General features: G+C 41.8%; 1 protein-coding gene across 1 annotated transcript in view; it reads left to right on the top strand.

Moving 5' to 3' along the window:
• Positions 1–17,049, top strand: part of MCOLN2 (mucolipin TRP cation channel 2) — a 62,333-nt gene extending 45,284 nt beyond the window's left edge. Inside the window, exons 12-14 of the mRNA XM_007457229.1 lie at positions 12,415–12,621; positions 14,000–14,121; positions 16,507–17,049. Of these exons, the coding sequence (XP_007457291.1) occupies positions 12,415–12,621; positions 14,000–14,121; positions 16,507–16,543 (366 nt within the window). The 3' untranslated portion in view covers positions 16,544–17,049. The remainder of the gene's footprint in view (positions 1–12,414; positions 12,622–13,999; positions 14,122–16,506) is intronic.
• The last annotated feature ends 10,766 nt before the right edge of the window (positions 17,050–27,815 follow it).

Genomic DNA, 27,815 nt, shown 5'->3' with positions numbered 1-27,815 from the left:
AGCAGGAATCTCACATTTCAGCTTCGAATTTTCCGGTTAGACGTCGGATTTCAATGGTTCAACTGAAAGAGTATAAAAATACAAGAAGTGTCCCACCAATGTTGACTCCAGCACTAATGGGCGTTGGCACAGTGCCCTTTCAAAATGTCTGGGCACGGTGGGCTGGAGACTGTTGGTGTTTAATAATTCAAGATGAGGAAAGAAGGAACATTACTCTCATGTGGCTTTGACGTTTCCCGAGGACTTTTCGAGGAATAAACCATTGTCTTGCGTTCATTGTCCCCATTTTACAAATGAGAAGGCCTCTAGAGCACTGAAAACTCTTTGGACTTGGCCGATGCCCTCGGTAAAAGTTCAGCAGCACCCGTGTTACATTTGTGCTTTCAAGGCCTCTGCTTTTAGCCAAGCACCTCTCTTATTCAAAACAACTATTAGCTGGTTAAAACGTTTTATCTGAATGCTGCATGAGGTTCTTAGCACCAGCTCTTGAAGCAAATTTTTATGTCATTCTCTGACATAAGCCATTGCAGGTTATGTTTTCATTCAAATGAAAGTTCTTTTTGGCTCAACTGCAAAATTATCAATTGTGGAACAAATGCTTGGGTTCTCACTGTGTTCCTCTGGAACCTGGGAGGACCCTTTATGGAGATATTCATTTAATATTTATTAAATGTCTACTGGGCACCAAACACTGTCGGGTTCTTCTAGCCCAGGTTCTTGGAGGGCAGGGACCATGGATTATTGCTCTTTGCGTTGCCCGTGTTGAGTGTGGTGCATAGAACATGGTAAGGGCTCAGCAAGTTTGCTGAATGAACCAGAAACAGAGACACAGCAGTATCTGCTTTCCAAGGACTTACAAGCTTGTAAGAACCAAAAAACAATTTCCTATGAATGCAGTCCTTCTAGACCAGAAGCACATTAGGACCTTATTTCTCCTTACCTTTGGTATTTTTTTTTAATCTCTAATTTTTTTAATTGAAGAGTATAGTTGATTACAATGTTTTAGGTGTACAGCAAAGTGATTCAGTTACACACACACACACATATACATATTCTTTTTCAGATTCTTTTCCATTATAGGTTATTACAAGATATTGAATATAGTTCTCTGTGCTATACAGTAGGTCCTTATTGTTTATCTGATTTATATATAGTACCATGTATCTGTTAATTCCAAATTTCTAATTTCTCCCCCCCAGCCTTTCCCCTTTGGTAACCATAAGTTTGTTTTCTGTGTCTGTGAATCTATTTCTGTTCTGTAAATAAGTTCATTTGTATCATATTTTAGATTCCACATATAAGTGATATCATGTAATATTTGTCTTTCTCTGTCTGACTTACTTCACTTAGTATGATAATCTCTAGGGCCATCCATGTTGCTGCACATGGCATTATTTCATTCTTTTTTATGGCTGAGTAATATTTCATTGTATATATATATGTGTATATATATATATATATATATATATGTATGTATGTATGTATACACCACATCTTCTTTATCCATTCATCTGTTGATGGCACTTAGGTTGCTTACATGTCCTGACTATTGTAAATAGAGCTGCTATGAACATTGGAGTGCACGTATCTTTTCGAATTAGAGTTTTCTCGGGATATATGCCCAGTAGTGGGATTGCTGGATCATATGGTAACTCTATTTTTAGTTTTTTAAGGAATCTCCATACTGTTCTCCACCTTGGGTATTTTAAAAGCTGATTTCTATTATGGATTTTGGCCACTGGAACTGGCTCACAGCCACTTCTTGTGGGACGAAATGATAGAGTATGTACCAATTACTTACCTTATTGGGTCTCTGTTTAACTTTTTGGTGAGTTAAAATAAATCTCACATGCCCAGAGAAGAGGGGAGTGAATAACATTAATGCTGAGATGGATTTTGTGTCTAGACTGATTCTAAGTAACTACACAGGAAACTAAGGGACGAATTTGCTTTGTGCCCACCAACTTGCAACTCTGGAACCCGAAACACAGACTTGTAGGGGTTCTTGACACTACAGAAAGGAATTGGCCAGATTCCAAAAGAAACTGAGAAATATGAATTATTAATGGTGCTGTCAGAGTTGTAATTGACGTCCATAGAAACCAACCTGAATTTCATTGTCTTAAGGCTAGTGGTGGGGATGGAAACTATTTAGTCTGGGAACTGGCTGTCTTACTGGTAAATTATCTGCATATTAATAAGTGATTTGCTCAGATGGATGTTCCCTCCAGATCCTTGTAGAGAGCGACTTTAGTACTGCTGTTCAGAGTTGCTGCTGATGCAGCAAGACCATAGGCATGATTCTTGTTTGGGGTACATTTATGTACTCTCCCTTGGTCACAGACTTTACCCCATGCATCCAGCCATGGAGCAGGGAGGCTAGGACCTGGTGTTTGCTTGTTGGTTGGGGTACAGAGAAGCGTGTAGAGAACAATTAGAAGATCAACCAGTGGTTCTTACTGACACAGAGAGCAGACTAGAGCTGCCAGGGCAGTCTGTCTTGATGCAGACTTTGAAATGGTCCTTCAACGTTGGCTTCATCGGACACAGACAACAACGAACATACCAGATGAAGAGAATAAATCCCATGATTTAAAGACAGAGAAGATGGCTGGGTGTTGTGAGAGGAGGGGGCACACACAGGATGTTAATACTGCCACGAAGGGATGGAATGAGGCCACACAAAGGAGGAACCTTACTCCAAACTTCTTGGTTTGGATTTCTACTTTGCCTCCGCACTTTGAATATTGTTAAGCAAGATGCATGACCTTGAAGGCTATATTCTCTGAAGTTTAGATTTTACTGCAGCTTGGACTGGAAGCTGAAGAGGCTGAAGTAAAGAAGGCTTCCTTGGAGGTTTCTGTAATGAGTATGTAAGTGTTGACATCAGAGTGGAGTAGAAAGAGTGGGTCAGAGAAACATCACAGGAACAGACAGACCTTATTAGATTGTAGAGCAGGGAAGATAAATGGATTCAACGTACAGTTTTTTGTTTTATAAATTTATTTATTTATTTTTGGCTGTGTTGGATCTTCATTGCTGCGTGCAGGCTTTCTCTAGTTGCGGCGAGCGACTTTTTTTTTTTTAACATCTTTATTGGAGTATAATTGCTTTACAATGGTGTGTTAGTTTCTGCTTTATAACAAAGTAAATCAGTTATACATATACATATGTTCCCATATCTCTTCCCTCTTGTGTCTCCCTCCCTCCCACCCTCCCTATCCCACCCCTTCAGGTGGTCACAAAGCACCGAGCTGATCTCCCTGTGCTATGCGGCTGCTTCCCACTAGCTATCTGTTTTACATTTGGTAGTGTGTATAAGTCCATGCCAGCGGGGGCTACTCTTCATTGCGGTGCGCAGGCTTCTCATTGTGGTGGCTTCTCTTGTTGCAGAGCATGGGCTGTAGGCACACGGGCTTCAGTAGTTGTGGCTCATGGGCTCTAGAGCGCAGGCTCAGTAGCTGTGGCGCACGGGCTTGGTTGTTCCACGGCACGTGGGATCTTCTCGGACCAAGGCTTGAATCCGTGTCCCCTGCATTAGCAGGAGGATTCTTAACCACTGCGCCACCAGGAAAGTCCCTGTTTTTGTTGTTTGTCTTTTATGGAGTAGAAAGAGTGGGTCAGAGAAGCATCATAGGAACAGACAGACCTTATTGGGTTGTAGAGCAGCGAAGATAAATGGATTCAACGAGTTTCGTGTTTTTAAAATTGAAGTATAGTTGATTTGCAATATTGTGTTAATCTCTGCTGTACAGCAAAGTGATTCAGTTATATATATATATATATATATATACATTCTTTTTTCAATATTCTTTTCCACTATGGTTTATCACAGCATAGTGAATATAGTTCTCTGTGCTATATAGTAGGACCTTGTTGTTTATCCATTCTCTATATAGTAGCTTACATCTGCTGACCCAAACCCCCTACTCCATCCCTCCCCCTTGGCAACCACAAGTCTTTTCTCTATGTCCATGAGTCTGCTTCGTAGATAGGTTCCTTTGTGTCATATTCTAGATTCCACATATAAGCGACACACAGTTTTAAGCACTTGATTATTTTGGAGTAATTTTTCTTTGGTAGGAGACTGGAATCACTGATAGAAATAGGGAAATTTGGAAGGACAGCACGTTTTCTGGGTTCAGGTGGTAGGAGGTTTTATTGTGTTGCGTGTGAACTAGTAGCACGACTGCCAACTGGAAATGTCCCAGAGACATTCGTGAGGGACTTGGCTGTCCCCAGAGCCACACTTACTGACTTGATGGATGTATAGGCCCCACCACTAAGGACAGAATTGGTTCATACCTTTACAGTAACTTGTTGCATCTGCGTTTCTGAAAACATATTGCCTTTTGCCTATTAAGTCATTATCATTCTTTACATAGAAGTTCTTCGCATTCATCTAATGTTTAACCCTCTGACCCCAGAGATGTTCATTCATTAAGCACCTGCTGTTTGCTTTCAGTCGACGTGACAGTTGTTTGTCAACCGCGTAAGCCAGATGGGGGCTGAGGGATTCCGGTGGCATTCCACACCGGCCCCTGCTCAGCTCTGCTCCTCAGGGCTGTCACATGTTCAGTCAGCCTCCAGCTAACTACCTCATGTCACCGCTTCTACCTGGCCCCTCAAACTTGCCTCGTCTAGAACTGAGTCCAGCAGAGATCACTCCCCCGCACCCTTCTGGACTTACATTCTCCCCAGTTTCCTCCTCAGTTTCCTGTGGATTCCTTGCAGTCCTGGGCCCCTGCACTCACATCCAGGCCCTGGGCTGTTCTCATTCTAGGAGATCTTCACAAGCCGCGGTTACCATTTAGAAACCCAGATTAGATCCTGTCCCTCGTATTTTTTTTTGTTGTTCTGGAATTTATTTTTATTTTTTATTTATTTTTATTTTTTAACATCTTTATTACAGTATAATCGCTTTACAATGGTGTGTTAGTTTCTGCTTTATAACAAAGTGAATCAGTTATACATATACATATGTGTCCATATCTCTTCGCTCTTGTGTCCCCCTCCCTCCCCCCCTCCCTATCCCACCCCTCTAGGTGGTCACAAAGCACCGAGCTGATCTCCCTGTGCTATGTGGCTGCTTCCCACTAGCTATCTATTTTACGTTTGGTAGCGTATATATGTCCATGCCACTCTCTCACATTGTCCCAGCTTACCCTTCCCCCTCCCCGTACCCTCAAGTCCATTTTCTAGTAGGTCTGTGTCTTTATTCCCATCTTGCCCCTAGGTTCTTCATGACCTTTTTGTTTTTGTTTTTGTTTTTAGATTCCATATATATGTGTTAGCATACGGTGTTTGGTTTTCTGTTTCTGACTTACTTCACTCTGTATGACAGACTCTAGGTCCATCCACCTCACTACAAATAACTCAGTTTCGTTCCTTTTTATGGCTGAGTAATATTCCATTGTATATATGTGCCACATCTTCTTTATCCGTTCATCTGTTGATGGGCACTTAGGTTGCTTCCATGTCCTGGCTATTGTAAATAGAGCTGCAATGAACATTTTGGTACATGACTCTTTTTGAATTTTGGTTTTCTCAGTGTATATGTCCAGTAGTGGGATTGCTGGGTCGTATGGTAGTTCTATTTTTAGTCTTTTAAGGAACCTCCATACTGTTCTCCATAGTGGCTGAACCAATTCACATTTCCACCAACAGTGCAAGAGGGTTCCCTTTTCTCCACACCCTCTCCAGCATTTATTGTTTGTAGATTTTTTGATGATGGCCATTCTGACTGGTGTGAGATGATATCTCAGTGTAGTTTTGATTTGCATTTCTCTAATGATGAATGGTGTTGAGCATTCTTTCATGTGTCTGTTGGCAATCTGTATATCTTCTTAGGAGAAATGTCTATTTAGGTCTTCTTCCCATTTTTGCATTGGGTTGTTTGCTTTTTCGATGTTGAGCTGCATGAGCTGCTTGTAAATTTTGGAGGTTAATCCTTTGTCAGTTGCTTCATTGCAAATATTTTCTCCCATTCTGTGGGCTGCCTTTTCTTCTTGTTTATGGTTTCCTTTGCTGTGCAAAAGCTTTTCAGTTTTTTTATTTTTGTTTTTATTTCCTTTTCTCTAGGAGGTGGGTCAAAGAGGATCTTGCTGTGATTTATGTCATAGAGTGTTCTGCCTATGTTTTCCTCTAAGAGTTTGATGGTGCCTGGCATTACATTTAGGTCTTTAATCCATTTTCAGTTTATTTTTGTGTATGGTGTTAGGGAGTGTTCTAATTTCATTCTTTTACATGTAGCTGTCCAGTTTTCCCAGCACCACTTATTGAAGAGGCTGTCTTTTCTCCACTGTATATTCTTGCCTCCTTTATCAAAGATAAGGTGACCATATGTGCATGGGTTTATTTCTGGGCTTTCTATCCTGTTCCATTGATCTATATTTCTGTGTCTGTGCCAGTACCATACTGTCTTGATTACTGTAGCTTTGTAGTATAGTCTGAAGTCAGGGAGCCTGCTTCCTCCAGCTCCATTTTTCTTTCTCAAGATTGCTTTGGCTATTCGGGGTCTTTTGTGTTTCTATACAAATTGTGAAATTTTTTGTTCCAGTAGTGTGAAAAATATCCATACAAATTGTGAAATTTTTTGTTCTAGTTCTGTGAAAAATGCCAGTGGTAGTTTGATAGGGATTGCATTGAATCTATAGATTGCTTTGGGTAGTAGAGTCATTTTCACAACGTTGATTCTTCCAATCCAAGAACATGGTATATCTCTCTATCTATTTGTATCATCTTTAATTTCTTTCATCAGTGTCTTATAATTTTCTGCATACAATTCTTTTGTATCCTAAGGTAGGTTTATTCCTAGATATTTTATTCTTTTTGTTGCAATGGTAAATGGGAGTGTTTTCTTGATTTCACTTTCAGATTTTTCATCATTAGTGTATAGGAATGCCAGAGATTTCTTTCTTTCTTTTTTTTAAAATTAATTAATTAATTTTTGGCTGTGTTGGGCCTTCGTTTCTGCACGAGGGCTTTCTCTAGTTGCGATGAGTGGGGGCCACTCTTCATCATGGTGCGCGGGCCTCTCACTGTTGCAGCCTCTCTTGTTGCAGAACCCAGGCTCCAGACGCGCAGGCTCAGTGGTTGTGGCTCACGGGCCTAGTTGCTCCGCAGCATGTGGGATCTTCCCAGACCAGGGCTCGAACCCGTGTCCCCTGCATTGGCAGGCAGATCCTCAACCATTGCACCACCAGGGAAACCCAATGCCAGAGATTTCTGTGCATTAATTTTGTATCTTGCTACTTTACCAAATTCATTGATTAGCTCTTGTAGTTTTCTGGTAGCATCTTTAGGATTCTCTATGTATAGTATCATGTCATCTGCAAACAGTGACAGCTTTACTTCTTCTTTTCCAATTTGGATTCCTTTATTTCTTTTTCTTCTCTGATTGCTGTGGCTAAAACTTCAAAACTACGTTGAATAATGGTGGTGAGAGTGGGCAACCTTGTCTTGTTCCTGATCTTAGTGGGAATGGTTTCAGTTTTTCACCATTGAGGATGATGTTGGCTGTGGGTTTGTCATATATGGCCTTTATTATGTTGAGGTAAGTTCCGCCTATGCCTACTTTCTGGAGGGTTTTTATCATAAATAGGTGTTGAATTTTGTCTAAAGCTTTCTCTGCATCTGCATCATTGAGATGATGCATCTGCATCATTGGGATGATCATATGGTTTTTCTCCTTCAGTTTGTTAATATGGTGTATCATGTTGATTGATTTGCATATGTTGAAGAATCTTTGCATTCCTGGGATAAACCCCACTTGATCATGGTGTATCCTTTTAATGGTGATCCTTTTAATGTGCTGTTAGATTCTGTTTGCTAGTATTTTGTTGAGGATTTTTGCATCTATGTTCATCAGTGATATTGGCCTGTAGTTTTCTTTCTTTGTGACGTCTTTGTCTGGTTTTGGTATCAGGGTGATGGTGGCCTCATAGAATGAGTTTGGGAGTGTTCCTCCCTCTGCTATACTTTGGAAGAGTTTGAGAAGGATAGGTGTTAGCTCTTCTCTAAATGTTTGATAGAATTTGCCTGTGAAGCCATCTGGTCCTTGGCTTTTGTTTGTTGGAAGATTTTTAATCACAGCTTCAATTTCAGTGCTTGTGATTGGTCTGTTCATATTTTCTATTTCTTCCTGGTTCAGTCTTAGAAGGTTGTGCATTTCTAAAAATTTGACCATTTCTTTAAGGTTGTCCATTTTATTGGCACACAGTTGCTTGTAGTGATCTCTCATGATCCTTTGTATTTCTGCAGTGTCAGTTGTTACTTCCCCTTTTTCATTTCTAATTCTATTGATTTGAGTCTTCTTCCTTTTTTTCTTGATGAGTCTGGCTAATGTTTTATCAATTTTGTTTATCTTCTCAAAGAACCAGCTTTTCGTTTTATTGATCTTTGCTATCATTTCCTTCATTTCTTTTTCGTTTATTTCTGATCTGATCTTTATGATTTCTTTCCTTCTGCTAACTTTGGGGGGTTTTTGTTCTTCTTTCTTTAATTGCTTTAGGTGTAAGGTTAGATTGTTTATTTGTGATGTTTCTTGTTTCTTAAGGTGGGATTGTATCACTATAAATTTCCCTCTTAGAACTGCTTTTGCTGCATCCCATAGGTTGTGGGTTGTTTTGTTTTCATTGTCATATGTTTCTAGGTATTTTTTGATTTCCTCTTTGATTTCTTCAGTGAACTCTTGGTTATTAAGTAGTGTGTTGTTTAGCCTCCATGTGTTTGTATTTTTTACAGATTTCTTCCTGTAATTGATATCTAGTCTCATAGCGTTGTGGTCAGAAAAGATACATGATACGATTTCAGTTTTCTTAAATTTACCAAGGCTTGATTTGTGACCCAAGATATGATCTATCCTGGAGAATGTTCCATGAGCACTTGAGAAGAATGTGTATTCTGTTGTTTTTGATGGAATGTCTTATAAATATCAATTAAGTGCATCTTGTTTAATGTATCATTTAAAGCTTGTGTTTCCTTATTATTTTCATTTTGGATGATCTGTCCATTGGTGAAATTGGAGTGTTAAAGTCCCCTGCTATGATTGTGTTACTGTTGATTTCCTCTTTTATAGCTCTTAGTAGTTGCCTTATGTATTGAGGTGCTCCTATGTTGGGTGCATATATATTTATAATTGTTATGTCTTCTTCTTGGCTTGATCTCTTGATCCTATGTAGTGTCCTTCTTTGTCTCTTGTAATAGTCTTTGTTTTAAAGTCTATTTTATCTGATATGAGAATTGCTACTCCAGCCTTCTTTTGATTTCCATTTGCATGGAATATCTTTTTCCATCCCCTCACTTTCAGTCTATATGTGTCCCTAGTTCTGAAGTGGGTCTCTTGTAGACAGCATATATATGGGTCTTGTTTTTGTATCCACTCAGCCAATCCATGTCTTTTGGTTGGAGCATTTACTCCATTTACATTTAAGGTAATTATTGATATATATGTTCCTATTACCATTTTCTTAATTGTTTTGGGTTTGTTATTGTAGGTCTTTTCCTTCTCTTGTGTTTCCTGCCTAGAGATGTTCCTTTAGCATTTGTTGTAAAGCTGGTTTGATGGTGCTGAATTCTCTTAACTTTTGCTTGTCTGTAAAGATTTTAATTTCTCCGTCAGATATGAATGAGATCCTTGCTGGGTAAAGTAATCTTGGTTGTAGGTTTTTCTCCTTCATCACTTTAAATATGTCCTGTGACTCCCTTCTTGCTTGCAGAGTTTCTGCTGAAAGATCAGCTGTTAACTTTATGGGGATTCCCTTATGTGTTATTTGTTGTTTTTCCCTTGCTGCTTTTTTGTTTTTGTTTTTGTTTTTTGCGGTACGCGGGCCTCTCACTGTTGTGGCCTCTCCCGTTGTGGAGAACAGGCTCCGGATGCACAGGCTCAGTGGCCATGGCCCACGGGCCCAGCCTCTCTGCAGCATGCGGGATCTTCCCAGACCGGGGCACGAACCCATGTCCGCTGCATCGGCAGGCGTACTCTCAACCACTGAGCCACCAGGGAAGCCCTCCCTTGCTGCTTTTAATGTTTGTTCTTTATATTTAATTTTTGATAGTTTGATTAATACGTCTCTTGGCATGTGTCTCCTTGGATTTATCCTGTATGGGACTCTCTGTTCTTCCTGGACTTGATTAACTATTTCCTTTCCCATATTAGGGAAGTTTTCCACTATAATCTCTTCAAATATTTTCTCAGTCCCTTTCTTTTTCTCTTCTTCTGGGACCCCTATAATTTGAATGTTGGTGTGTTTAATGTTGTCCCAGAGGTCTCTGAGACTGTCCTCAATTCTTTTCATTCTTTTTTCTTTATTCTGCTCTGCAGTAGTTATTTCCATGATTTTATCTTCCAGGTCACTTATCCATTCTTCTGCCTCAGTTATTCTGCTATTGATCCCTTCTAGAGAATTTTTAATTTCATTTATTATATTGTTCATCCCTGTTTGTTTGCTCTTTATTCTTCTGGGTCCTTGTTACACGTTTCTTGTATTTTCTCCATTCTATTTCCAAGATTTTGGATCATCTTTACTATGATTATTCTGAATTCTTTTCAGGTAGACTGCCTATTTCCTCTTCATTTGTTAGGTCTGGTGGGTTTCTACCTTGCTCCTTCACCTGCTGTTTGTTTCTCTGTCTTCTCATTTTGCTTAACTTACCGTGTTTGGCGTCTCCTTTTCACAGGCTGCAGGTTTGTAGTTCCCATTGTTTTTGGTGTCTGTCCCCAGTGCCTAAGGTTGGTTCAGTGGGTTGTGTAGGCGTCCTGGTGGAGGGGACTGGTGCCTGTGTTCTGGTGGATGAGGCTGGATCTTGTCTTTCTGTTGGGCAGGTCCACGTCTAGTGGTGTGTTTTGGGGTGTCTATGGCCTTATTATGATTTTAGGCAGCCTCTCTGCTAATGGGTGGGGTTGTGTTCCTGTCTTGCTAGTTGTTTGGCATAGGGTGTCCTGTACTGTAGCTTGCTTGTCGTTGAGTGGAGCTGGGTCTTGGTGTTGAGATGGAGATCTCTGGGAGATTTTTGCCATTTGATATTACATGGAGCTGGGAGGTCTCTTGTGGACCAGTGTCCTGAACTTGGCTCTCCCACCTCAGTGGCACAGCCTTGATGCCTGGCCGGAGCATCAAGAGCCTGTCCTCCACATGGCTCAGAATAAAAGGGAGGAAAAAAAGAAATAAAGAGAGAAGATAAAATAAAATAAAATAAAGTAAAATAAAGTGATTAAAATAAAAAATAATTATTAAGAAAAAAATGTTTTAAGTAATAAAAGAAAGAAAAAAACAAACAAACGGACAAACAGAACCCTAGGACAAATGGTAAAAGCAAAGCTAGACAAAATCAAGAGAAGATAAAATAAAATAAAATAAAGTAAAATAAAGTGATTAAAATAAAAAATAATTATTAAGAAAAAAATGTTTTAAGTAATAAAAGAAAGAAAAAAACAAACAAACGGACAAACAGAACCCTAGGACAAATGGTAAAAGCAAAGCTATACAGACAAAATCACACACAGAAGCATACACGTACACACTCACGAAAAGAGAAAATGGGAAATAAATAAATAAATAAATAAATAAATAAATAAATATATATATATATATATATATATATATATATCATTGCTCCCAAAGTCCACCTCCTCAATTTAGGATGATTCGTTGTTTATTCAGGTATTCTACAGATGCAGGGTACATCAAGTTGATTGTGGAGATTTAATCCGCTGCTCCTGAGGCTGCTGGGAGAGATTTCCCTTTCTCTTCTATGTTTGCACAGCTCCTGGGGTTCAGCTTTGGATTTGACCCCACCTCTGAGTGTAGGTCACCTGAGGGCGTCTGTTCTTCACTCAGACACAATGGGGTTAAAGGAGCAGCTGATTCGGGAAAGCCTGCAACTAGAGAAAGCCTGCGTGCATCAACCAAGACCCAACGCAGCCAAAAAAAAAAAAAAAAAAATGTTAATTGCTTAGACCCAGTAATAGGAAAATAACATTATGCTAAGAAACGTGCATTGCATTGTTCTTTATAATAGCAAACATCATTGGCATGTCCAGTGATGGGGAAATAGTTAAATTTGACATTTCCAAGGAGTGGTTCCATTATCTAACAAATGCTAAGTATGAATAACATAAGACTATGTTAAATAGAAAAGAAAGAAGAATCTGGATCCAAAATTGTTAGATGATATGACCACAAATATATAAAAAGTGCAAAGGAAAAAAACTGAGGGAAGTGTCAAGGGATGATCTTTGTGAGTGTGGAGGAAAGTTTTGAGTAACGCTTTCCTGCACTGGTATTCCAGATTCCCTAAAGTGAATGTTAATAACAATGGCAGCAACATCTTCAGCAAAACCAACTAACTAGATACTTCTCTGCTTCTTTGGCTAATATGTCTCAAAAGCTACTTTTGGTCTCCCCTGCACAGTTTGAAAACCTGAACACGGTTGCTGAGTGTTTGTTTTCTCTGGTCAACGGTGATGACATGTATGCGACCTTTGCTCACATCCAGCAGAAGAGCCTCTTGGTGTGGCTGTTCAGTCGCCTGTATTTATATTCCTTCATCAGTCTTTTCATATATATGATTCTCAGCCTTTTCATTGCAATTATTACAGATTCTTATGACACCATTAAGGTAAGCAGTTATTATTTCCTGCCAAAAAACGATTGCAAATTCTGTATAGATCAGAACATGGGAAAATACTATAATATTTTACTTACTTAAAATACTGTAGTTTTACTTAGATTTTGAGGTTTTGTAGAAAAGAAACTTTTTAGATGCTGGAGGTTAATTTAAATATGCATTTAGGACATTGTCCCTGGTGCCCGGTGGATTGGTTTGGAGGTGTGGTGGGAAAGAGAAAGGAAATGGGTAAAGATGGGCTGAGTTTGGTAAATCAAGTAGTTGGGCTGTCGGTCTTGGCACTGACAGGTGTACCTGCCTGTCCCGGAACTTAGACTTTGAGTAGTAAGTTTCAGCGATAAGGGGTGACCGTCATCCTGACAAATGTCCAGATATTGGCATACCTTATACACCGGATGCCGCTCGTGTGGTGCAGGTTTCCTTTACATTTTGAAAGCTAAGGCTTTTGTGGCTGTCTAGCTTCCTGCCTTCCTAAGCCACCCGGTGAGTTGTGTGTCCTTTCAGACTAGGTCCATTTAACTTATGTGTAGCATGAAGGAAGCTCTGCTGCCTCAGGGGCAGTGGTGTCTCCGCAGCAGATGGTCATGCTCAGAAAATCCTGTTTCGGGACCAGCGTCTGAGCAACCAGGGGTGCCATGTCCGTGTCTTGGGGTGTTGTCCTCTTCTTGAACTCTTCTCAGACTATCTCAGAAGAAGCCAGTCCATTGGAAATAATTCTGAGCACTTTGTGCGCAAGGAGATGCGTGTTCCTGTGGGAATGGGTGGTTGGCTTCACAGCGGGGCTGGCCGTGGGGAGATGAGCAGTGCCCTGCTCACCGTGGGAGCCTGTCCTTGACGCGGCTGTGTCCCCGTGAGTGCGCCAAGCCTCAGTGACCTGGTGGATGACCTCACTAAGTGTGAGGGGAGGGATCTCTCAGGGTCTTTATGTCTGCTTGAAGGGACCTATACTGCCTTCTACCTCACTAAGTGACCAACTTCCACAAAAGTGGAGGAAATAGGGATTACTTCCCAGCCAGGCTCTATGGGCAGTGTGGGGAAGAGGAGGTCTTACCTGGTTTTGCAATTAACATGAAAGCTTTAGACTTCTATTTCCTTCACTCCTTTAATTAACACACCTCTCCCCTGCCCCACCATGGCTTGATTTCTGGAGTTTTCCTCTGGATGGCTCTCTGTTCAAGCCATGGTGACCCTGGCTTGGCTTTCAAGGGACTGATAGATTGATTGATGATTGATGATTGTTAATGTCAGTTCCTGGATCTGTGCTAGCAACGTGGGAGAGTTTTATTTTAGCAGAGATGGGTTTGGTTTGTTGACAAGAAGCAATTTCTCTCAGTATAACTAAGGTAACAGCACTGTGTACTTTTTAAAGAAATACCAACAGAATGGGTTTCCTGCCACGGATCTTCAGGAATTCCTGAAGGAGTGTGGTAGCAAAGAGAAGTGTCAGAAAGAGTCATCAGCCTTCCTGTCCTGCATCTGCTGTCTGAGGAGGTCAGTACTGTGTTCAGTTGGGTCTCTGTGCTCCCGGGATGAGACGCCCTGCTGCCTTAACAAAGGGTCCTCCCAGGTCAAATGCTACACTCAGGAGTCAGCTCACTGGGGGAAATAATGCATCCCTCCTTGCTTTCCTCCCACTGTAATAGTTGACTTTAGAAATGAATTGTTTCTTATAGAACAAGGTAGAAAGGTACATGACATGGTTGAAATCTCTTGGGAATATTATGAGACTGTTTTGAGAAGGCATGAGCTATGTCCCTGAAGTCGAGAGGGTGAGCTGGCCAAAGGAAGAGGTCAAAGCCCTTCTTTTTAGAGATGGAGCTCTGGGAACGTCAAAGGTGTTTTCCCCTTTTCGCAATCTGTAGTCCAAATAACCTTCCTTGAGCAGAGCAGGAAACCTGCTTGAGAGGAAGCCATACGTGTCCTTGGCTGCAAACACAAATCAGCTGGTCACCTGCTGTTTGCTCGCCATTCATCAGTGCACGTGCAAAAATAGTCTGGACCTCAGTGGCAAAGCCTCCACATAGTGGCTTGGGGACTAGAAAGGGGGTCAGATGAGGATAATTTTTTAAATTATGCCCATGTTTGTTTTCGTCTGAAGTCAGGAGTAGGGGTTGTTAACTGCAAGTACCCCCTACTCATGTGTTTCGAGAAGGATTCTCTAAACCAGATTCCTGAAGGAAGATGGGAGAACATAATTGCTACTTAAAATCGCAGGATGTATTTTCCGTTAATCAATTCATACTGCAACTTGGGATTTGAAATGGTATGTTGGAGCATTTCCAAAGAATGTCTGGTAAATATGAAATGAGGTCTTCTGAGAAGAGTTAAGTTTTTACAGTCACAGTTTATCCTCTCAGAGCATTAAAGTGTTGCCATGGAAGCAAGGATAAAGGGAAATTACTTTTCTTTATAGGCAGCTGCCTCCTAGGAGGCATCTTGTATTATAAGGAAAGTCTCTCAAAGTTGCTTTTCTAATATGTAGTTAACTGTAAAGAAGGGGGAAGAAAAAGCATTTGAGAATGTAGTTGTGAATTCTAGAAAGTAATGGATAGGTTTTGGTGTTTGATTTTTGGGCCTCAGTTTATACCACAAAAAGCCCTGGGAGGTTGTTAAATGATTTCTTTGCAGCCATATGGAATGAGTGAAAGATTTAAGGAGTGAACTTGGAAGACTGAGTGATAAGATCGGACCTGAGTGGTGAGAAGAACAGAGCAACGTCAGCAGACAGTCTTCCCTAAGACATGCTACGGGTTGTAGAGAGGGTGCCTGGTGCGGAGGCAGGTCTGCCCATCGTGAGGAATGAAAGGATTAAATGGAACAGTAGAGTCCCCCAAAGGAAATCAGCTGAAGAACTAAGATGCTGAAAGTTTTGTAAAAAGAGGATATCAAAAATAAAAACAGGAGTGGCTGAAGTTGGTCATGGGTGAAGTCAGCTAGATCAGTTTTAGCTGAATAATCAGATCAAAGCCTGGAACGTAGGGCGGTCTGGATGGATCTTGCAGACAGTCAATGAGGGTCATAGGGCCTGATGAAGGAAATGGGTTGTACTGGGGCCTTGGAACAAGTGATGGCTTTGAAATCACCAAAAATTAAATACACCTGGATGTGTTTAACAGCCGGAAACCTAAGAATGGAATAAAATTGAGGAAGGCTATGAATGGAGAGTACGTACTGGAGACAGACCTCACTGAGGGAACCTGGGGAATAAGGGCATCATAAGACTTGGTGTCTGGGCCCCTCTTCAGTGCCCATGACATACAACCCAGCTATCACAGCTCCACCTACTCTGGAGTGTGGCCGGGTTGCTCTTTTTCAACCAAGCAGTCCAGCAACCACCACAGATTCAATCTCCCACAGACTGATTCTCCCTTGAATAGTTGACTGAGCCCCTAGCCTGATGGTCAGAACACCTGGATTTTCGTCTTGGACCCTCTGCCAATTACTGAATGTGTCCCCTGACCTCTCCTAAACCTCTTGGTTCCTCCAGTGTCATCAGAGTGGAACAGGTAGCCTCTGCAACCTCTTCTAGTTCTAACGTGATCTGGTTCTTGGGAGAGATGTGCTTGGTTGAGCAGATGCAGAGTTAACCTTTCTCCTTCTCTACCACAAGGAGGAAAATCTGCGGTTCTAGCCATTGAGAAGCTTTGTCAAAGGGAGATGGAGGGTAGACAGCTCCTCAAAATTACCAAAAGCATCTAGTCAAACCCCCAATAATGTAAATTGTCCTTCTTAAGTTTTCTTCCTCTTAAATGTCACACTCAGCATGTTAATAACCTACGTATGCCTACATGATAGAGTATGTATTTCTGTGCCGTCTCAAAGATTTTTAAGCCATTGTTCTCTTTTCTCTTTCCTTGTCTTCCTTTTCTATTACAGGAATGGAAGCGATGACCACTTGATGCTTATTAACTAAAATTCTCCTGCTGAAGATAACCGAGTTCAGGTCTCCGTATCAAGTGACAATCAACCCCAAATGGCTTGGACCAGCACTTGCAAAAATACTGATTGCGGAGTGGGAAAGAGGACTGGCTATGAGCTGTCTGAATAGAACTGAAGTTTCAAAATTCCTTTTTATAAACTTGGATGATGAAGAATAGACCACAGTCAACTACTGGGCATTAGTGTAATAGAGCAGTGCTGGTGAAATTCTGTATTAGTCTTTTAATTTATGACATCACAGTGTTGGGATGGAAAAAAATCACATTTCAGAGTGTGCAAAACAATGGTGTTTAAAGCCATGCATTTGAAGATATGAGTTTATCATCAAATACGGGTTTGTCTTAAAAGTGATTCTTGGGTTAGAAGACATTTGTTAGTTCATGGTCTGCACAAAACTGAAATTGGTTGCAATAACAATTTAGGCACTCAAAGCTGGAGAACTTTTAAGCCATGTAAAGATTACACTTAAATCAACAAAAAGACCTCTTGCAGTGGACATTTCTTGGCTTATTTTCCTGTGGTCTTCTTCTCAGCATGATATGAAACTATCGGCAAAGTCAGTGGGATAAACTGGAAACAGTCATTTGGACACCTTGTTACTACTTGTGCTAATTGTTGATTGTACACACATGACATGTGGACATTATACTACAGCAGTGGTCACTCATTTTAACAGCCAAACTCCACCGTGGTGGGGATTTACCCTTGTCAAGCAAGGAAGATGGTATTTTTTCCCAAATAAATTAAATTAATTTTTATCATAACATATGGAACTACTACTACTTTTTTAAAATGTATTGTCTCTTAACATCCACTTAGTGAAAAATTCAGATCGCATCTCTATCAGCTATCTGGTCTCCAAAAGGGATTTCCCACTTTCTTAAAAACAGTGAAAGAGATATAGGGACTAGTTATTCAAGAAATATTTATGAGAATGACTTCAGATTAAAATCACTTCATGCATAGATTTAGTTCATACCTGAGCTATTTTAGGGGTCAACTATTTTAAATTTACTGGTGAAGAGTAGGGTTTGAATTAAGTAGGACTGTCATCTCAGGGCTCTCCCTCTTTTTATCTGCCTCTCCACCAAGCCCCTGCCAGAGTCCTTCTGGTGCCCCACTCCTCTCTCCATGCCCCCATAATTTCTTCATGTGCCCACACCAAATCTAGGCCAGGAAATTCTTCCAGTTAAGGCCATTAAAGTCTGTAGGTGGGTGACTCAGGTCTATACACAAAATACTTTGCTAAAATTATCATTTTAGTTATAAACTACTTACCAAAAATGTCAAGAATTATATTCAATTTTTCTTTGTGTGTGTGGTACGCGGGCCTCTCACTGTCATGGCCTCTCCTGCTGTGGAGCACAGGCTCCGAACTCGCAGGCTCAGCGGCTATGGGTCATGGGCCTAGCCGCTCCACGGCATGTGGGATCCTCCCGAACCAGGGCACGAACCCATGTCCCCTGCATTGGCAGGTGGACTGTCAACCACTGCACCACCAGGGAAGCCCTCAATTTTTAAATTAAGAACCATTTAACCCGTGGTTCTAGGGTCATTCCCATGACTCCAAAATCAGTGTGCAGTTAGATCACTTATTCACCTCTGAGTATACCCCCAATACATCATTTATCTCTGAATAGAATTGCTATTAATGCCTTTTATGTAATCTGCCGCTGTGATGCCGCTGTGACTACCATTTGAAGTGAAGATTAATGACGGTCTTCTCTGCTTATATTTTTCTTTTATTGGCTTTCATGTTTCCTTTTATTTCTTTTCCCTCCAGCTGGACAAAACACTTTCAGGAAGAAAAATCTCTTTTCAAGTTTACCCTGTATCTGTGGAAGCATTGTTTTCTCTCTTTTTAATAATTTTAAACAATTGTCACCTTACGAACTGTATTATCTATTTGGATTTTATTGAACAATGTTTTCTCATAACTCTGCTAATAGACACATCTGGGACAATCCACTTTCTCTCCTTCCCTAGGCCTCCACTTGGAGAGTTCACTGTGAAAGTTAGGAGACACATTCTTTCTGCCTATTGGTTTCATTATGGGATCTCCTGTTCTTTTCAAACGTACCTCCTTGGCTTGCAGTGACTTGCTGAAAGCCAGATGCAGCATCCTTAAGCCTGTTGACTTGGGGTGGTAGAAAAGATCATGGGTGTGGAGGACATCTAGACAGACTTGAGTCAAAATCCCAGTTTATCCTGTAGCTTTGGGGCCCTGGTCAAATTACTTTCTGCTTCTAAGTGATGATGACAAACCTTAAACTGTGGGATTGGCATTTAAGTCAGGTAACTCATGCAAAGCCTGGCACTGAATTGAAACTTGAGCCATTCTTTGCTTTTGATTTTCTGCCATGTTTGCAAGTAGGTTCCATGGGATCGTGGAGGAGTGAAGATGTTAAGACATTGAGTCTGCCTGGGTGCCTGTCCTCCTACTATTCGAGTCTCCTTGGACAGGTCATACCAGCCTCAGCTTCCTCCTCTGTAAAGTGGGGCTTGCAAGGATTAAATGAGTCAGATTTAAAGTGAGTAGAGCAGGGCATGACTTATAAGTGCTCAGTGAATGTTAGATCTTCAAAAAGCTTTTCTTTCACGGTCTACAAATGTACAAATATATCACCTGGGCCAGCCAGGAAGATCTTTGCTTTGAAGTGAGCTCATCACACACTGTTGGTGGACTTTGTTAGGACTCTGAGTGTGTAGACACCCATATCCAGCCCTGTCCTGGAGGCAGCGATCAATTCAGCGTCTAAAGTTCACGCAGTTTTTACAGGAGCCTATGGACATGAACAGCCTAAATGCCTTGCCTTCAGGGGCAAAGCTGTCAGTCCTGATGAGAGGGTAAAATTCCCCGAGGTGCACAAATGTCGCGAATCCCCAGTCCTTCACCTTGGGTGAGACCCTCTGTCCTCAGCTAGGAGCCCCACTGTCTCAACCAAATTTGTCAGAATGTGTGACGTACAGGTCAGCTCTTGCTGATCTGAGGTAGCAAATGTGAAAAGGCGAGAAAGGGTATTTAGGAAAAGGTCTTCAAGAGATTCCAGTCACCGTCTCCAACCCCTGCTGAAGGCTCACATCATAACAATCGTGGGAGGGTTGCCTGACCCACCCTCCTGCCCGAGGAGACCTAGGCTTAGCATCTAAGGTTTATGAAAAGCACAGTGATCCAGCCTCTTGATTTAGAGGTTACTAGCCAGTCACCTTATAGTGCCCGAGGGCCTCCCTGTAAAAATAGCCCAGCACTGTCATTGAGGTTCAGGGGCCCTAGAGTCATTGGGAAAGTATGTTCCCCGAACTGCTACTATGGTCTTGGCCATGGATTGCTCCTGATGATATGAAGGGCCGTGATGCTTAGAGATACGATTCCAGATATCTGTATCACTCGTGTGTCGGCCACTTATTCCAATAACATTGAATAACTAGACCCCATTTTACTACTCACTGGTTCACCTTTATTTTCATGTAACTTGAGCAAATCTTATTTTGCTACCCCTGACTTGAAGTTTGAACATCTCGACCACGGTATTCCAATGACACAGAGTCTTCCTCTAACAAATATCTAGAATTTCACATAATTGTAGAACATGCACGAAGTCGCTCTTGTGTGACAGGATGATTGAGGACCTCACAGGCGAAACCCTAAGCGCAGCATCCTGATCTTAGGCACTTTAGGAAGGACAGCGAATGATGGCCTGGGAACTGGTGCTGGAGCTCGTGCTGAACACCTCTGCCTCCCCTCCTTGTTTTTTTTCTAATTGAGAGGTTCCGAGCTCTCAGTGCTGATAAAAGGCAGCTTCGTGGCTGTGTGACCTGTGCATCTGAAAAGGTTTAATGCTCTGCCCTCAGAGTCTTGAAATTCTCAATATTTTTTTAACAGAGGGCCTCACAAGCTATGTAGCAAATTCTGATGATGGGACTGTATAACTCAGCGACTAACAAAATGATTAAAGCATGGCCTTTTAGGAAAAGACTAGGATCCCAGCCTTGTACATTTTCTTTAAAACAATTGAAATGTAACAAAAGGAAAGAGTGAAGCTGAGTGGGAATACTTTTTAACAGACTTTTGGGTGCACCATTTTTCTCAGTTTCTATTCTTGCAAGTAAGTGGCTGTGGGGCTTCTTCTCATCTCACATCTTTGTTTCACAGATTAAACTACTGTGGTTGGTGATATTGGCCAATATCATTTCCATGTCACACTGGCAGGTTGGAGCTGGGCTGCTCACCTTTACCCCCTTCCCTGTGCACCACCCTGCCCCCTACCCCCCATCAATGAAGAGCCTCATTTTCCAAATTTCCACTTTATGTTTTTCCCTTGACAAAGAATCAGCTTAGGGTGGTTCTTCTAAACTCGAGCATGTTTGCCTAGCTGCCATATGACCTTCCACCTTGCTCAGCAAAGTCCTTTGGGACCTGCTCCACCCACTGGATAGTCAAGCCCTCGCTCCAAGGTCTTTGCAGGCATTTGCTTTTAGAATGAAGGACCCATCTTTGAATGGGAAGCCGTAGAATTGTTCAGTGTGCTGTGTATTGGAGAAAATAACATAGTAGCACTGGGAAGACTTCAAGATGAACCAGATCTCAAAACAGACACTCAAGTTGTTAGGGAAAAACAATACAACTCACGGCAATTCTACCATAGGCTCATTTACAGCAAATAAGGCTGCAAACCAGAGGATGAAACTGATGGCCAATGTTTCTCTTGCCATCTGTCTCTGCCAGAGAACCAGGGAGTGAACAAGGAGATAAATGGGTACACATGAACATTTCCACACCACCTTTTGTAATAAGGACAGCAAAACTGACTTCTTAAGGATCCCTGGGAGCTATCAGCTGTGGTGGATGGAAAAGACAATTTGTTAGCGTGATATATGTTCCTTAGTTTCTAATGATACATAAATTATCCCATGAGCCATGATACATATGGTTTACAGAGAATTTTAAATGAAAGCAATTTTTTTTTTCTAGCAACACTAATTGCCTAGCAGCAGTAAATTACTCATCCCCCGCTTTCCTGTGGGCTACGGTCATTACTCTCTCCTGGCGGTTGAGCCCATGTCCCCCAAGAGAAATGTTTGCTTTGACAGAGTGAATTTACATCCTCACTTGTGAGCCTGCCATGCCGGGTCTACAGAAGGAGAGGGTATTAATAATGCCTGATTTCAGACCTAGGACTGAGTGTTTGTGTTATCCTGCATGTGTTATCTATGAAAACAGGACAGTGTGTTGGGTCTTAGCTCTTGGCTGCCTTTGGAGAAAAATCAGGGAGCTGCTATCAATATTTAATCTTTTCCAGCTTGGGGGTTTAAAAGGTAGACTTAGATAAGAAACATGGACATTTCCAGGATGACAAGTTAAGCAAGGGAAGTAATAAGCACCATTAATTTTGGGAAATATCAGATAATGACGTGTGTAGATGGAAAATGGTGATGCTATTAAGGACTGTAATTCAATACATATTTGTTGATTTCCAACATTTTGCTGGGAACTTAGGAAGTAACGAATGAATGGCACAATCCCTGCCCTCACGAAGTTTGGTGTCTAGTGGGAGGGACAACCATGTACCAAGCAAGGATAATACAAGGTCACCCACGGTACTAAATGAGAGCAGAATGGCAGTAGCTCCTGCCTGCCTGGAGTATAAATGAAGGCCTCTGAAGGAGAGGTAGACAATGCTAGAGCTGAGACTTGAATAACATATTTTATTTGACCAGATGGCCATGGTGTAGGGTCGGGGGGTAGGGCTTTCTGGCTAAAAGGAACGGTGTGGCAATGGCTTGGACATCTGAGAGAGAACCCAGCCAGTTAGGGAAACTATGTTTTGGGGTGGTCAGAATATAGATCACATGTTGGGGAAAATGATAGAAGACAAAACTTGAGAAATGGCAAAGGAGGGCTTTAGACCCGGAAGGTACATGACCAGAGAAGGCAGAACTGGGAAGGATGGATCAGGGTGGTAGGAGATAAGCAAGGAAATCAGTTACAAAGCGGCTGCAATCATCCAAATTAAAAAGAAAAAAAAAAAAAAAAGAAAGTGATGCTATTACCCTGTAATTAAACTCAAAAACAAACACAATGAGAAACTGCCTGAAAACTGTCTCTGAGGAATATACCAGCTCTCACATATATGTGTTATCTATCTGTATGTATATTTTTTCTTTCTTAAAAGGTTTCTCTGCTAAATATCCTGTCATTTCCCTGAGAGTTTGTGCTTTTAGACTATGCATTTAGAGGGAGGGTCTCTTTTCATAACTTCTATTATTGAGAAATGTATTTATTAGGATGAATGGGTTGAATGCATATTTCTATCACATGGTATTTCTCCTTCCCACATATTTAAAAAGAAGCTTAGGGCTTCCCTGGTGGCACAGTGGTTGAGAGTCCGCCTGCCGATGCAGGGGCCAGGGGTTCGTGCCCCGGTCCGGGAAGATCCCACATGCCGTGGAGCAGCTGGGCCCGTGAGCCATGGCTGCTGAGCCCGTGCATCCGGAGTCTGTGCTCCGCAACGGGAGAGGCCACAGCAGTGAGAGGCCCGCGAACTGCAAAAAAATAAAAAATAAAAAAGGAGCTTATCTAAGACTGTCTCCACATCATCCCTCCCCATCTATCCTACACACACACACACACACACACACACACACACACACACACACACACCCCACTCTGCAGCACCCTGAACTTGACCAGCCAGTTTGTGTCTGTAAAGGTGGCGAGACTTGTAGGTGTGACCGCTAACAAAGCCAGCCTGACATCTATAGTCTGAAGTTTACGGGTGGCATACAGACTTCCGGAAGTTTCCATCTCCCTGCCCCCTACCCAGGACAAACATCAAGATGTGGGTGTGGGATCACAAAGGTCAGACTGAGTATGGCCACCTGGGAAAGCGGTGTCACTGGGAAGTGCTGGGAGATGCTTTGCCTTGATGCCTCCTTAGGCTAGGAAAGCGTGGCAGAGGGGTGTGGAGAGGTTGAGGGTTAAGGGACGGCGGGGTGAACTGACTAAAGGACTCTGAGAAGAGACTGCGTGATTTGGAGGTCTGTAGTGAACGTGGTCATGTTAGAGGAATATTCCTGGGCTCAAGTAGCCTGAGACTGGGAGGAGGGCCAGGGCGGGGAGGGGGGCATAGCTTCCATCTCACAAATGTAGAAAACCTGGAATGTACAAGTGCCCAGGTGCACTAGTTCCTTCCAGACCCTTGCAGAGAAGGTCAGCAGTTTGTGCTGAGACCAACCCCAGTCATTCCTCCTTTCAAGGTCTACCTGCTCCAGTAAACTCACCTCATGAGGACTAGAGGTGGGAGACTCTTAACACTTCCTTAATTCATGGAATGGGTGAGGGGCAGGGAGTGGGAACCCTATCAGAGGTTTCCTCACCTCTCAAAGTAGGAGGTCAGGGAAGCCAGGCTGGACGTTGGTGGTGAGAGAGAACTCTCGAAGCTCTGCAGGCTGAGCATCCTGAGGGGCACAGTGGGCAGCCTGGCTCGGCCGCTGGAGGTTCACCCTCTCAGCATGCCCAGAGGGCCAGACCGTGATCTTCAGGCACTCTACACCAGCACTGTGACCCTGGGTGACCCAGCAAGACACCATGCGGGCAAACTATCTTGTCCACAACTGTTCCTGGACAGTGAGGCTGCCCAGCCCGAGTCTGATCTCTGGGGAAAACGCATTGGAGTTTCCAGGCAGACTAACTCGGAGACTGTTTCCTGTATCGTTTCTCAAGAAAGTCAAGTTCCTGGAACAGTACTTAAGGAACCATAGTAATGGACTGAGGAAGGGATGGGTGGATCAGTGATGATTCTTCTATTAGACTCTTCTCTCCCTTGCATAAATGGCTCCAGAGTCCATCCGGGAAAGATGAGCACATGGGAAAAGATGACAGGCAGGTGAGGGAAGTTTGCGTGCAGGCATGGTTATGGCTAATGGGTGATGACGGGCCTTGATCTCTCTCACACTTTTCTCTGGGCTTCAGGAGGCCCTAACCTTTAGCCCTTATGCAAAATATTCTGTCACAGTTTCCACATGCATATGATTGAGACAAAAGAGTTGACATTTGTTATTCTGCATTAAAAATGAAGCAACTAAATGGGATAAACCCCGTAGATATATATTTCTACCCCATGGGCCTTTTCCAAGAAGGGCAATTCATGTTCACAGCAGGCAGTTCAGACAGTAAGTTATTGAGATAGAAATGCGTACAAGCCAAATGAGCTAGTCTCATCAACCAGCATCATCAGGAATGTGTCTTAAAAAAAGATAACTATTCAGCACCTTGCAACCACGTAGCCAAATAAACTGGATGGATTAAAGATTTAAACATGAAAAATTAAGCCTGTAAAAGAACTAGAAAGAAATATAGATGAATATTGATCTGACCCAAGAAGTAGAGAAGGGCTTTCTGAGTTTAAAGCTGCAAATAAACCATAAGAGAAAAATCAGGCAGATTTACTACACAAAAAGGGAAAATTTCTGAGAATTAAGAATGTAAACAAAAATTTTAAAGTGCCCTGGGAAAAAAGAGTTGCAGCATATATGACTGGCTTAGTATCCTTTCTCAGAGAAGAAACATTACAAATTTCTGGAGGGTGAGCCCCAAAGGTAAGGACTAAATTTTTTGTGTTTCTGTATTTCATGTGTATAGCATTTTTGCTGACGAGTAGCAAGCACACAAAAAACAGTATATTTTTGAAAAGCTATATGCCTACTATGTACACCTATTATTGCTACTCATCCCAACAAACTTACAGCTTATGTATCAGGATTTCCACTTTACTGAAGAGAAAACTTCAGATTAGGTGACAGAGCCTGGCTTCAAATCCAAAGCTTCTGACTCCAAAGCTCTCTCTCATCTCCCCTTTCTTCTGCCTGCTTTCTAAATAATGTTTGCTGAATAGAACTGAATGGCAGGAAAAAAATGTTTATCCTCCTTAATGAGAAATGTGACTTCTATTTTCAAACAACACCCTGTTAAGCAACATTCCTTGAACTCACACAATGCTGGTGCTAGTGGAAACTAACCAGTATCTTTGTAGGAGAGTTAAAAGCTCCATAGAAGTTCCCAGTTCTTACATTAAATTGCCAAGTGATTTAAACAAGTTGTCAAGAGGCTCGAAACCTGAGAATCCTTATCTTTAATACAGAGATAATAAAATTGAGACTACAGAGAGGTCAAGTAACTTGTGCAAGGTCCCACAGCAGTAATCACCAGAGCTGGGACTCAGACCCAGGCAGTCCATCGTTGGAGCTGGCTAGCTCACGAGGTTGATGTAATGTCTAGGAGATAAGGGATGTCAGCAAGGTTTGAAAAGGATAAACTGGACACATTAGGTGAAGGGAGATAAAAATTAAAGTTATAAACCTGTTTTTTGTGTGTGCAAGAATTGTGAAAATAAGAGCTTGATAGGGACATCTCAGATGTCTGGGTGTGTCCTTCTTGACCTAGTATCTATTTTAAAATTTCTACAGCTCAAAATGTACACTGGCAGTCTGATCATCCCCTCCCTCTCATTCCCTTTATGTAAACCAGTATGGCAGTACTGATTAATGTATTAAAGACAACATGCCCACACTTAGAATCGTACCCAAGTAGCTTTTTCAAAAGAAAAAAGAAAATGAAAATAAAACAGATAATTGCATCCACTGGGGTGGAGTTTCTGGCATGCGCAGTGATGAATCACCATATAGTTGTGATTGAGAAAAGATAGCCACCCCATAAAACCTCGATTCAGCACCTCTTTCATCTCACTGGCGGGAAGCCAGAGTTAAAACCTGTTTTAATATCGCTCATGTACTTTTCATGCCTCCATGCAGTATTTGATCATTGACAAAGTCAGCAGTTGTATGTGCATCTCAATCAACATACCTTTTGGAAAACGCCCTTCATATTCTGTCTCTCTAGTTTATATGATTTATTTTTCTAAACCATTTGAGAGATAGTTGTATATATTATGTCCCTTTATGCCTTAAGACTTCAGTGTGTATTGCCTAAGATCAAGAATAGCCTCTTATATACAAGGATATATTGTACAACACAGGGAATATAGCCAATATTTTATAATAACTATAAGTGAATTATAACCTTTAAAAATTGTGAATCATTATGTTGTACACCTGAAATTTATATATATTGTACATCAACTATAACTCAATTAAAAAGCAAACAAAAAACAAAAAGAATAGCCTCTTATATAATCATAGTACAATAATTAAATTCAGGAAATTTAACATTGATACAATGCTTTTATCAAATCTACAATCCATATTCCAGTTTTATCAATTGTCCCAGTGATTTCTTCATAACATTCTTTCCCCTCCAGCACAGAATCCAATCCAGAGTCTCTACTGAATTTAGTTGTCATATCTCCTTAGTTCCCCTTCATCTAGAACACTTTCTCAGACTTTGTCTTTCATGACACTGAGATTTTTGAAGAATACTGGTCATTATTTTACATACAGCCCCTTAATTTGGATTTGTTGATGTTTCTTCATGATTACATATAGGATATATTTTTGGTAGGAATACCACGGAAGCATTGTGGCATCCTCCTCACGGTATCATATCTAGAAGCACATGACACTGGTGTGCTCCTCATGGGTGATATCTATTTTGATCACCCTCTCAAGATGTTGTCCGGTTTCTCCATCATTATAGTGGCCATAAAAATGCACAACTCAGATCTCCCAACGTAAGAAGCCTAACTGATGACTGTCCCGGCTGCTGTGCACAGAATCCATCTGTGTGGAGATCCTACTTTCCACTGACTGCTCTGGCCAGTGAGTCAACACAGCAACAATCATAAGGCAGGCCCATTCATGCCAGACGGGGACCCCTCTGATGGGCTCCCAGCAGCCTGGCTGAATTCCTCTTTGAACTGGGTTGCATCTAAGACTTTCCTACCCAGCACTTCATCTTCTCCCTCCCTCGTGAGGTCAGACTGGCATTGTCTGCCAGCCATCCCTGCCTCCTGTGGCTCACTCCCCTTTTTCCCTCGCAGCCTCTCCCTCTCCCTGCAAATTCCTTTGCATTTCCTGGCATCTGCCTCTTGGAGGGTCTGAACTAACAGAAAGTGATACAGAAAGAGGTGGTTGAAAACAAGTGTTAAGATGGAGATTTGGGACTGGTTAACTCATCCCCGGTGGGTGAAGAGGATACCGTCCTGAGTGGTAGGTGGGGCACACATAGTCTCTGATACAAGGTGGTGGCCCAGTTGCCAAAGATTTCACTACCGGTGACCTGAATGCGTCCC

This window comes from Lipotes vexillifer, unplaced genomic scaffold (assembly GCF_000442215.2).
Source record: "Lipotes vexillifer unplaced genomic scaffold, Lipotes_vexillifer_v1.1 scaffold250, whole genome shotgun sequence".
NCBI lineage: Eukaryota > Metazoa > Chordata > Mammalia > Artiodactyla > Lipotidae > Lipotes > Lipotes vexillifer.
The sequence above is the reverse complement of the archived record's forward strand: the minus strand, read 5'-3'. Positions and strand labels throughout refer to the sequence as shown.